We start from the raw sequence: 12443 nt of genomic DNA, 5'->3' as shown, positions 1-12443 counted from the left end.
ATATATATATATATATATATATATATATATATATATATATATATATATATATACAGAGAGAGAGAGAGAGAGAGTATTTTCTTTTCCAGTGAGTAGAGACTATCATGTACCTAGGTTCCCTCTTTACTACCCAAGAAGGACAGAGGACAGAAGAGAGGTGGGATGGAGCCAAGTCAGATTCCCTGGAAATGTGCCTTCCACTTAGCCATTGTCCCAGGTTGAGACCCAGGATATGGGGCAGTGGGGTTTGTGTGTGCTCAGGCAAGCTCACACATAGAAACAACACCCCCTTTTGTAGTCATTGCTTTCTTACAGTAGTGAAAGTCCAAGTAGCTCTGCCTGCAGTTCTTAGTCTGGTTCTAGGTGGGGAAGCAGCTGTCGAAAGGGGCAGTATTACTGATTGATTTTAGTCTTGATGTCTTCCGCCTTGGTGCCGACTCCTTAAAGATGTTCCTGGAGTAGCACACAGCTCAGTGTGATGCTTAACAGAATCCTCTGTGTGTACTTGGGAAGACACAAGTCTTGCTGGATTTCAGCCCTAAACTTAGGGTCTCATTTGGTTACTTCTGCAAAGACCAAATAGAGTCATATTGGGATTTGGGGCTTCAGTGAAGATTTGAGGGAGTGTACATGGTCCAGGCTATAACAGATGCCAAAATTACCCTCAAGATGTGAAATTTAAGCAAAATCTAAAAAATCAATAGGAGTTAGCCACCAGGGAGAGTGTAAAGGAATGTTCTAGCTGGAAAGTAAGAGATGTGGGAGCTAAAGAAAGCATGTGGTACTTTTTAGAAACAAAAGGACTGAAATGGCCCTTATACCTGGAGAGAAACCAGCAAGGAGAGAAGGCTCTCATCAGAGTGGGGAGAGGCCAGATCAGGGAAGGTGGAGGAAGCCACAATAAGGTCCTTACATTTGCCAGGAGCAATGTTCCAGGAATCCATAGAGCAGGACAATGGAAAGTCCTTGCAGTGAAGAATGAAGGCTGGAGGGGGAGAAAACAGTGGTGAGGTTGGGAGCTCTTCTCAGAGCTGCAGGAGAAGAGCCAGTTAGACTTAGAATCAAGACAGTGGGTATGGAGACAGAACAGAGATTTGAAACACACTTCGAAGTTGTACTCGACAAGCTTTAGTGTTTGTGGCTGTGAGGGCTGATTGAGAAGGAAGACTCATAGATGAGTCCTGAGAGTTGAGTGACAGGTAGGAGGCCAGGCAATTTACTGAAATGCAGGGACCTTTGAAGCAGCAACAGACTTAGAAGAAAGACAGACATGTCAGGCTTGATGACTAAAACACCCCAAGGATAATAATCAGAGGGCATCAGCTCTTAAGTCTGAGCCTAGAGAGACAGTCTACACTGAAAGACAGAGGTAAATTGAGTCCTTAAAAATGCAGAAATAGGGGCTGGAGAGATGGCTTGGCAGTTAAGAACACTGACCGTTCTTGCAGAAGACCCAGTTCAAATCCCAGCACCCATATGGCAGCTAACAACGGTCCATAACCCCAGTTCCAGGGGATCTGACAGCCTCTTCTGTCCTCCGCAGACATTGCACGGCATGGGTGCACTTGCCTACATGCAGGCAATACATGCATATACATAAAATAAAAATAATAAAATATTTTTAAAAATGGAGAAATATGTACCAAGCAAACACTATGCAAAAGAAAATAGATGTTGAATATTAGTATCAGACAAAATAGACTTTAAAGCAAAAAGTATAATATTAGCTTTATTAGTTTTTAGGTAGGTTTTAATTAACAAAATTATATGTATTTATGGTTTACAGCACCTTTTGATTTGTGGGCACATTATAAACTAATTGAGTCAAACAAATTAACGTGTCATATCACATACTTAACTGCTTTTGTGGTGACTACATTTAAGGGCTACCCTCTTAGTCTTCAAGCTATAATACATGATTGTTCACTGAACCCCATCCTTCTGTGCAGTAGCACTGTAGTATCTATTCTTGTCTGACTAGAACTTGTATAGCTTCCTTTGAGCAACATTTTCCTATTCTCCAACCCAACCCCACACATTCTATTCTGCATGTATAAGTTTTATATACCTATAAGATATAGGTATGTAGATATACAGATATATCGATACAGGGTATTAGTTACATTTATTTTGCTGTGATAAAATACCATGAGCAAAGGCAACGTAAAGAAGAAAACCTTTATTTGGGGTTATGAATCTAGAGGAGGAGTCTATAATGGCTGGGGAGGCATGGCGGCAGGCAGCCAAAGCAGAAGCTGAGAGATGACATCTCAGCCTCATGCCTAGAGAAAGAGGGAAAACTGGAAGTGGAGGCTATAAACTCTCAAAGTCGGTCCCCAGACATACCACCTCTATCAAGGCTGCACCCCCCATAACCTCCTCAAACAGCTCTACCAACTGGGAAATCAAGTGCTCAAAAACCTGAGCCTATGAGAAACATTTCTCTTCCAAACCACCACATATAGATATATACAGATATATAGATAATGGCTGTGCCTCAACAGTGAACCCAGGGCCTCAAGAGGGCTAAGCAAGTGTTCTACCTCTGAGTCACACCCCAGCTCTGAATTTAGCTTTTTAAGACTCTATATGAGTGAGATCACACCACGTGTCCTTCTGTGCCAAACTTATTTCATTTAGTATAATGTTTCCCGAGATTCATTCATGTCAGAATAACAAAATTTCCTTCCCTTTTAAAGCTGAATTGCATGCCATTTTGCACGGGTGTGCGTGTGTGTGTGTGTGTGTGTGTGTGTGTGTGTGTGTGCGCGTGCACGCCACATTTTTCTTTGTCTAGTCATCTGCTTATGGATGCTTAGGGTGTTTCTGTATCTTTCTACTGGGAATGACGGTATCATGAACCATAGGATTGCGGATACCTCTTCATATGCTGATTTCATTTCCTTCATATTTATACCCAGAAATGAGATTGCTGGGTTTTGGCCTCAGGAAAGACTGCATTTACAATATGAAAATAAATCTATCAAAAAATATGCAATCCAGCTCTGGGATTGCCAGACTTGACAAAACCTTTCAAAAAAAGTATGCAAGATCTTCACAGAGAAAATTATAAAATTTAATTGAAAGGGCTCCCCGTGGACAAAATTGGAAGAATTTGAGCAACCAAATAAACAGCATAGTTCTACATTATAATCCAAAGCATAAAATAAATATCCATGAGTCCATACTAATATAAATAACTGATTGACTAAGTAAATAAGTAAATGAATAAAGCAAATTTCCTATGCAGATTGGATTGCTCATAATTTATGTAGATGCTTCTCCTTCTGGGGTTGAAGTATGTCTCTCCATCCCTTAAATGTGAGATACTTTTAATGGCTTGCTTCCAAAGAGTGTGGTATGGGAAGTAAGTTGACAAGGGAGAAACACTGACAAGCACAACCTTACACCAATGATCAGAGTTAACGCCATGGTAAATCATGGTGATGGCACACCGTCTTGATGTGTATACTGTTCTCTTCCTCCCAAATCCTATATCCCTACTCTAAACCATGAGAAACACACCACATAAACCCAAGCCTCAAACTCTACAAAACACTTTCCCAGGACTTAAAAACTGTTAAAGTGAGGCCAGCAAGATGGCTTAGCAGGTAAAGGCTCTTGATGCTGAGGCTGACTACCAGAGTTTGATCCCCAGAACCCATGTGATGGAAGGAGAGCACCGACTCCAAAAGATTGTTCTCTGACCTCCATACTGCACTCCACAGCAGGTGCGCTCCTACCCACCTGCACAGTAAATAAATAAATAAATAATAAATAAATGTAAAAACTAACAAAAACCGTCAAAGTCCCGAAAAATAAGGAAAGCATGACAAACCATCCTGGCCCCGAGAAACCTAAGGGGACACAGTGACTGTAGCAAGTTGTCCTATGTGGAGCCTAGAACCAAAAAGGATATTAAGGAGAAAGTAATGAGATTGGAATAAAGTATGGCACGTCACTGATAAAAATTTCATTGAGATGGCTCAGCAGTTAAGAACACTGACTGTTCTTGCAGAAGACCCGGGTTCAAATCCCAGCACCCACATGGCAGCTAACAACTGTAGCTCTAGTTCCAGGGGATCGAACAGCTTCTTCTGTCCTCTGCAGGCATTGCACGACACGAGTGCACTTACCTACATGCAGGCAATACACCCATACACGTAAAATAAAAATAATAAATAATTTTTTTTAATTTCATTAAAGGACATAAGAGAACATCTGAATACATGGACACACGTTTCTTTTTCCTTAGATGGGCAGGCTCGTTTGGCAAAGATATCAGTTCTCAGATTAGTCTATGCAGTTCATCAATTTAATCAAACTCTCAATAGTGTTAAAATTCAACAAACTGATTCCAGAGTTCATGTGAAAGAGCAAAAGGCCAATAGTAACCAAGAAAACTCTGCAGGAAAAAATTGGTGAGAGAATTCTCCACTGTTTGAGATTAAAAAGCTATATACTGGAAAGGGCAAATTTCACAGCTTAACAGGAGTGACGACATGTCAGCCGGGAAGGCAGGAGCTCCTCTGTAAGCTGTGCTCCCACCCTACACAAAACTCAGTTCTTCCTGGGATCTGATACATTAATGAAAAAACCAAAACCTTTGAACTTTCAAAGATTTATACATATACATATATATATATATATGGTATGTGTGTGTGTATGTGCACACTTGCATATGGGAGCACATGGGATCCATTAAAGATTCCATAAGAACAAGCAAAGACACCATATCCAAGGAGATTTTTTTTAAATCCATGTAACCAGTTCAGAATTTATAAGAAATTGTTTAAGTCAATACAAAGAGGACAAGTGACCCCGTGAAAATGAGCCAAGGATAGGAAGAGGCACATCACACAAAAGAAAATCTAAAAGTCTCACAAATCAGTAAGAAGACACTAAATCCCAATCACGATAACAAAGTGAAAAAGAAAGCATAAGATTTTATTCGCAACCATCATGGTAACAAGTTTAAAAGTTTGGCAGCAGCAAGTGTTAAGAATGTGAAGGAAGGGGAACTCTATCCTTTTTATTTTTATAAAAGAGCATATGAGGTATTGGGTTTCACCATGGCACATCTTTTTTCACCCCAAGAGTAGAGACTGTTTCTCTGCCCCTGGTCACATGACTTGCCTTAGCCAAGGAAATACAGAGCAGAAGCTGAGGCTCCAAAGGGGCAGACGTGTGCAGTGTGTGTCGGGCTTGCTTGCCTGTTGCTCTTGAGCCCTGCCAGGAGAGGGGTAGGCTTTCCCGTCACTCAGCCAACTTTCAGACAAGCCCTTTAGATGACTGACAGCTGACCATAGATGTCTACTGAGATCCCCTGAAACCAGAAACAAGGACCAACCAGTTAAATCTTACTTGCATTGCTGACCCAGAGTATTGTGAACTATGTAAGGCTAAATACATGGTGGTGGGGTTAAGCCACTATGTTTTGGGGTACTATAATATGCAGTCAAAACTTATAAAATGTTAAACCATGCTGGAGAAATGGCATATTTTAAAAATATTTCTTATTTTTACTTTATGTGTATGTGGGTATTGCCTGTGTGTGTGTAAATGCATCCATGTCATACAGTACCTGTAGGGGTCAGAGAGGGCGTCAGACCCCCCTGGAACTGGAGTTATGGATGGTTGTTAACCATCATGTGGGTGCTGGGAACTGAACCTGGGTCCTCTGCAAGAGTAGCCAGTGTTCTTAACCACTGAACCGTCTCTCCTGCTCCAAGAAAGGATAAATGCCTTTTAGTCCTCTAATTGTTAGGCTGGGGATATAGCTCGGTTGGTAGCCTGCTTGCCTGGCACACATGAAATCCTGGGTTTCAGTCCCAGCACTTCACACACCAGAAGTGGTGGCACACTCTTGAAATCCCAGCTGTTGGAAGTGGGGACAAAAGGACCAGGAGTTCACTGTCATCCTTGACTTTCAGACCAGCTTGCACTCTGTGAAAGTCTGTTTCAAATAAAAGAACAGAAAAATTTTAGTTATAAAGGAGAGGAGACCAGGCATTGAGAGAGATTTAAAGTATGCAGGTGTCATAGGAAGAAGGTAGTCAATGGTAGAGGGTGAAAATATTGCAAAAATTGGGTAATGAATGAGTGATGTAGGATTCCTGATCATACAAAGCAGGCTGATGGGATTTTGAGTACAGGTCCAGCCACTTTCCCCTGTGGCAGGAAGCAAAGATGGATGCACATGTACGCAGTTGTGTCGGTTTAACAGCAGGATGTTGAGAGTTTCTTTCTGATGTCCCTATCCTCTTTGAATGAATAAGTAAGGCCAGTCAAGCTTAGATTTCCAAAACATTGAATATCTTTGAGAAAACAGTAGGATGCCTAGCCTAGGCTTACAGAGTAGGATTGCTGGGGGTCTCTGAAGTTCTAGTCAAGATGGGACTATTACCACCCCCAGGTATTTATCTGCCTTTCTACATCGGCGTTCAACATCCTTAGTAAAAGCTTTGAAAGGTGAGTAGTTAGATTGATCTCAAATTGAGGTGAGGTGAACAGATTCATCCGCTTGGTGGGGTGTGGGGCATGACGACCACTGAGTGATGGATCATGAATGCTGATCTGGGTAGGCAGTGCAGTGAAGAGAAGCAGAGAGAGAATTAAGGGCTATTGTTTTGTGACTCTCAGAGCTGCCTGTATTACATTTGTCTCCCACACAAGATACAAACTTCACAAAAATCAAAACAAAAGGACTTTTTTATTCATCGTTTTTGTTTATCATATTCAGCCTAATATAAAACTCCTAATAAGCTGTCCATAGATTACTGTTGAGTTGAACAATGGCTTAAAACTCTATTCCTTGAAGCCTACTATTAAATTCTCTTGCAGATTTTTTCTAGGCAAAACAAATACTATTTTTAATTATTTCATATTGGTTCTAATGATCCATTTTGCTTTTTATTGCCTTCTTCTCCTTAAGATCTTCCCCACTACTTTTCTACATCATCCTTTCCAATGAATGGGATCTTTCCTTTTGAAGAACTTGCTTGATTGATTCACATGTGATTTCTCCTCTAGCCAATTTAATTCAAGAGATGAATTCTGATGACCCAGTCATACAACAGAAAGCTGTCGTGGAGACAGAAAAGAGACTCTTGCTGATGGAGGAGGACCGGGAAGAAGAAGGATGCAGGACCACCTTGAACAAGACGATGATCAGTCCCCCGCAAGCTCCTGAGGTTTACTTTTCTGCTACGGAGTTACATAAGCAGAGGCAGGAAGTTGACCTCAAACTGCCTGATGAAGCCAGAGTAGTCTTTTGCTCCTCAGGCTTGCTAACTTTGTTTTCGATATAGAAATAAAAGTTCTGTGGGATTTTCCCCCTTCTTTGATGAAAATTTGTCTTCTCTCCTTGAAGAGTGCCAGTTTTAAAGTTTACTGCTAAACTCACATGTTCTACAATTCATATTTTTAACACAGTCACTGATGGGGTCCCTTGACCTGGGTAGTTGTAATTTTACAGAATTAGTCCCATAATTGTGACCACAATCACATCTCCTGCTTTAAAGTATATCCCTTAAATTTTGAACCCATCACTCTTACTGGCTAAAGAAAAAGGCCTGACTCCTCATTTGTGATTGGTTTCTTGGCTTGTATACATACAAATCAAAAAAATGAGTTTTAAAATTTGTTTCTTTGTTTTTATGATCACCTGTGTCTTACAGAATACAGATGAAATAAACCCAGGTAAGGACACTGTCTCTGTTCCCAGTGCGTTTTATTAATTTAAAATTGGATTTAATATATTGTAATTTCCAGACCTTTAAATTATAGACTCAGCATTTACAAACAAGCATGAACAAAACCTGCTGTTCCCCCAATTCCAGTGTCACTGGTCTAAAGGGACAGCGCACTGAGGCTGTTCTGTTTTCTCTTGACCAATCTTCTGTAAACTGAATTCAGTTATCTGCATCATCCAGTTTACCCTCACCTGCTCAGGGCATGCAGATATTTTTTGTGTTACTCAGCTCTGAGGTTCATTATGCTAAATGGAACAAAAAAGAGTCTCTCTTCAAAGGAAAAAAAACTCTTTTAAAAGACATAATTCAAACTTGAAGCATAGTCATAGCCATCATGTATAATAATACATCACACAGGTTAGCATTTAATGTCAAATTAAGAAAATGTCATTTTAGCTGCTTCAGAATTGTGTGTGTGTGTGTGTGCGTGTGTGTGTGTGTGTGTGTGTGTGTGTCTATATGCATGAGAAGTACAACTGTAAAGTTCTAAAGTAGCTTTCTTTGGAGTCTGAGCTAAAGAACTGATTAGAGTATTTGACTTTTTCTTTTTTAATGTTGGAAACTACCCTGCCAGGGTCCTTCCTGGCAGCCGTGGAGAAGGACGCAAAGGAGCGAGCCAAGAAAAGAAGGGAAAACAAAGTCCTAGCAGATGGTAATTTAGCCCTCACTGTTCAATCACTGGGGTGCTTCTTGCTGGGAAGAGCACAGGAGAGCCTTTGTGCTGATGCCTGAGAACATCCAGCTCCCGAGGGGTCATGATGGGCCTGCAGCTGTGGGACCTGGCTAGGCAGAAATCATTGGTGGTCTGTCCTCTGCTCCTACCGCAGCAGTCAGGCAGTAGGACACAGCCTCAGTCAGATCCTACAGTCAGCCCTCCTGCTAATGCTAGTGCATAGAGTCACTGGATCAGATTCTTGGATGATGACTGGAAATTAGGAAGGAAGGAAAGGAGGCTCCACTGCCCAGGTGAAGCAGTCAAAAAGAAACGTGAAACAAGAAAACGAAAAGTAAAAAATAAGGCCAAAGAAAAGCAAGACAGACATAGGCGTTTTGCGAGTCAGATATGTGAATATGAAGAGTGTTTATGTTATTTTAAAACACCCAACAGTACAGTGCTCCAGATCTGGCCCATCCCCATCTGTAAGATTAGCCCTTTATGGGGGCACTGCCTCTGTCAAAGTTAAGACTAGAGTTGATGTAAGCCTCAGTGCAGAAAAAAGTCATTTCTTTGAGAAGCCTCTTAGAAAACCTAGGGGGAGATTTGAAGGGAAAAATACTTACAGAAATTGGTCCTTAAATACTTGCAGAGAGAAATGAGTGATTGTGAATTGAAGTGGAAAATCGGGAATATAGTCAAGAGGAACCTTCAGACATGCAGTGAGGGATCACTGTGTGCCTTTTATTCTCACAGCCCTAAAAGAACAGGGGAACGAGGCCTTTGGCAAGGGTGACTATGAAGCAGCCATCCTCCACTACACTGAGGGCTTGGAGAAGTTGAAGGACATGAAAGTGCTCTACACCAACCGAGCCCAGGTAGGTGAGTCATACCAGTATCCACAGAGATGTCCCAGGGATGAGGTACTGTGAAGTTTGTCAAAACAAAGACAAGAGTCCATGGTATCACCATAGGGACAGTAAATGTCTGCCAACTGGCTCTTGTGATGTGACGTAGCACACATTAGTTTCCATAGGACAAGTACTTGCCACAATCAGCCTTTAGTTACTAGCGTGAAATCACAGAAGAGTCTGGGTGGAGCTGCACACAGCCAGCTCTCTCCACAGTCTAAGGCAGCTCCTGCATGCCACTGACCAGGCGCTGTCCCACGTGGATAAAGGAGAAGCTAGAAGGAAGAAATGTCCTATGAGATCTTGGAATCTGCCACCATTCGGTTTGCTTTCAGTGGGATTCTTAAAGGTTATTTCTTACCCATTTTATCAGCTGTGCTTTTTGAGTCTGGTGTTAAACTGGGTAACCAGTGGAGCTATAGCCAGTTTCTCAAAAATTCTGAGTTTCTAAAGCCCTTTTCCCACCCCCTTCCCATAGAGAATCTCAGTTTCCTAGAACACCACCCCCCAGATGTTTATTACCAGATGCTTAAGGAAGGCACAGGCTGATAGCTCTCACTTGAAACAAAAATGCCTCTCATGACCTTATCTTTGAGTTATAGTTGAAGTTTTGGGTGGCAGATGTGTGGATATGATTGCATGACAGTCAGGACCTGTCAGCAGGACCTCTGTGACATGCCTTGTGGTTTACCAGAGAGAGAGAAAGGCTGCTGCAGAGCCCTCGTCAGTTCCAATCTCTGTAACTTGGGAGTGTCTGGCTGGGCTTTGTTGAGGAGAAGTATCAAAAGCAAGAAACAGGACTTTGAGAGGTTGGAGAGCCTGGCAAGTGACAGTTATTTAATGATGAATAAATCCACGAGCAGTACACTCTCATTATCTCAGCAGTTTGCATGCATCTGGCTGCAGCTGAGGTGTCCTTTCCCACCTTCATTTGTGGAGAAGTCTTGATATGAGGAAGCAAATCAATAGAAAAGATGGGCCCTAAGGAGATTATAAACATAATGTTATGGAGGACAAACCTTGCCATATACCTTTCCCCTAATGCTCTATAACAGATAGCCAACAAATCCTTTTGTGTTACGTAACGTTGGAGCCATAGTAAGTCATTTAAGGAATTAAGTTTTGGTTGACAATTCAGAAGTATCATTTAAATGTAAGCAATTAAAATAATAATTACATTTCCTTCTTAGTTATCACCAAATTTGGTCTTTAAAAACATCTACCTACTGATGATCATTCAGAGTAGTTACCCTGAAGTGATTTGAAAGCAATGAAATTGAATTGCTCTTAAAATGTTACATAATTCAGACATATCCATATAGCCAATTCAGGCTGCCCATACTCCAAATTCATATAAATTAGTTACATTTTTACTGTACTCAATTTTAAGCAGCTCTTTGATTAGTCAGAAGAATCACATTAGGAGTGACTGTGGATAAATGTAAGTAAACACACTAAAAAGCTTCGGGATGCACTTTCCTCCAGCCTTCTCCCCGAGGAAGCATATTCAGAGGCAAATAAATGCAATGTGTGCTGCCTGGTGTTAGGAATCCTTGGAACTAGTGACTATTGTTTAAATGCCTCTTCTGTTTGTGTGCAGTGCTAGAAAATACTTAATAAGGATGCTATGAATTGAGTATTGCCTGCTAACACAAAACCCCCAAACCCTTCCCTTTTATGGCTTTGTTTTTCTCCTGGGGCTAATGTTATGATCAATAGACTGCTGCTATTCCTTTGCCTAAATCTAGAGCTTAATTGATATTTAGAAAAAAAAAATGTTGTTGTTCTATAAAATGGAGAAAAGCAAAGGAGAATGGAGACATTACAAGGTGTCGAACTCCAGTCTTAAAAAGAATTAAAAAAAAATTGAAGAGAAAAGTAAAAAAAAGTAAATAAAAGACTACATAGAGACACTGTTGAAGTCCACGATCACATTTTCGGAATCTGCATGTATCTTAAACCACAGTGTCATAAAACTATGGCCACAGTCATCTAGAATAACACCAACTTCTTCCTCCTCTATGATTTTCAAATGCCATTCAAGACCCAAAGGAGAGGCTAGTGCTTTAGAGAATCAACAGTTCAAAGAGCTGTCTTCTTCAATTAGCGCAGTGCCTGGGTTAATGAAAGCACCGCACGGCAGCTCTTTCTGTGGTAGCTGAGAACTGTGCTGCAGAAATTCATTTGCCTGCCTTTTCCTGCTCCCCCTCATTTTGGTTGAGTGCTTTGATTCCCCATGAGATACAATACTGACCTGTCATTGCCTTGTTCGTATAAGCATCTCATTGTTAAGAATGTCGCAGGGCCTTGGGAAGGTTTGGACAAACCTGTATGTGGACGTGGCTCTCTTCTTGGTGACTGATGGGACTCTGGAGAAGCTACGTACCCTCCTGGTGCTTTTTTTTTAATCTTCTAAATAAAAAATATATATATTATTATTTTTATTTTATGTGTATGAATGTATTGCCTGCATGTAGGTAGGTACACCTGTGTCATGCAATGCCCTTGGAGATCAAAAGAGGACATCAGATTCCCTGGAACTGGAGTTATGGATGGTTGCTAGCCGCCATGTAGGTGCTGGGATTCAAACCCAGGTCCTCTGCAAGAGCAGCCAGTTCCCTTAACTGCTGAGCCATCTCTTCAGCCCTGGTTTTCCTTTCTTACATGGGGTGGTCATTACTGTTTCTTAGAGAAGTTTCCAAAAGAAGAGTGCCTAAAGTCTAGGTGGCGCTTCTTCATAAGAATGTCTACATGTATTCCTTTTCTTTCTCTCACTTTTATTATTAATGTATGTTAATTGTACAGAATAATGGCTTTCTGGTTACATGACCTGTACTCACATCTACACACACACACACATGCACACACACACACACACCACACACACATGCACACATACACATTTAAAGCTAGGATCCATGTATGACTGAGGACATGTGATATTTGTCTTTTGGGGCTGCCTCATTTGTATAATATTTCCCAGATCTATCCATTTTCTTGAAAATTTCATAATTTCATATTATGACTGAATATAATCTATTTCATGTATGTACCACAGTTTCATCTGTTGATGGACATGTAGGCAGGCTTTATTTTCTTGCTACTGTATATAAAGAACAATAA

The 12443-nt window shown here is 41.0% G+C and overlaps 1 protein-coding gene and 1 pseudogene across 4 annotated transcripts in view; one reads left to right on the top strand and one right to left on the bottom strand.

Moving 5' to 3' along the window:
• Positions 1–12443, top strand: part of Ttc12 (tetratricopeptide repeat domain 12) — a 56426-nt gene that overhangs the window by 11515 nt on the left and 32468 nt on the right. For all 4 annotated transcript variants that reach the window (XM_029563387.1, XM_029563386.1, XM_029563388.1 and 1 more), the window contains exons 3-6: positions 7033–7193; positions 7680–7701; positions 8329–8406; positions 9166–9287. In XM_029563387.1, coding sequence (XP_029419247.1) covers positions 7033–7193; positions 7680–7701; positions 8329–8406; positions 9166–9287 — 383 coding nt within the window. The remainder of the gene's footprint in view (positions 1–7032; positions 7194–7679; positions 7702–8328; positions 8407–9165; positions 9288–12443) is intronic.
• On the bottom strand, positions 127–589 carry LOC103733901 (annotated as a pseudogene).

Source organism: Nannospalax galili, unplaced genomic scaffold (assembly GCF_000622305.1).
Source record: "Nannospalax galili isolate Female #2095 unplaced genomic scaffold, S.galili_v1.0 scaffold335, whole genome shotgun sequence".
In the NCBI taxonomy this organism is placed as follows: domain Eukaryota; kingdom Metazoa; phylum Chordata; class Mammalia; order Rodentia; family Spalacidae; genus Nannospalax; species Nannospalax galili.
The sequence above is the reverse complement of the archived record's forward strand: the minus strand, read 5'-3'. Positions and strand labels throughout refer to the sequence as shown.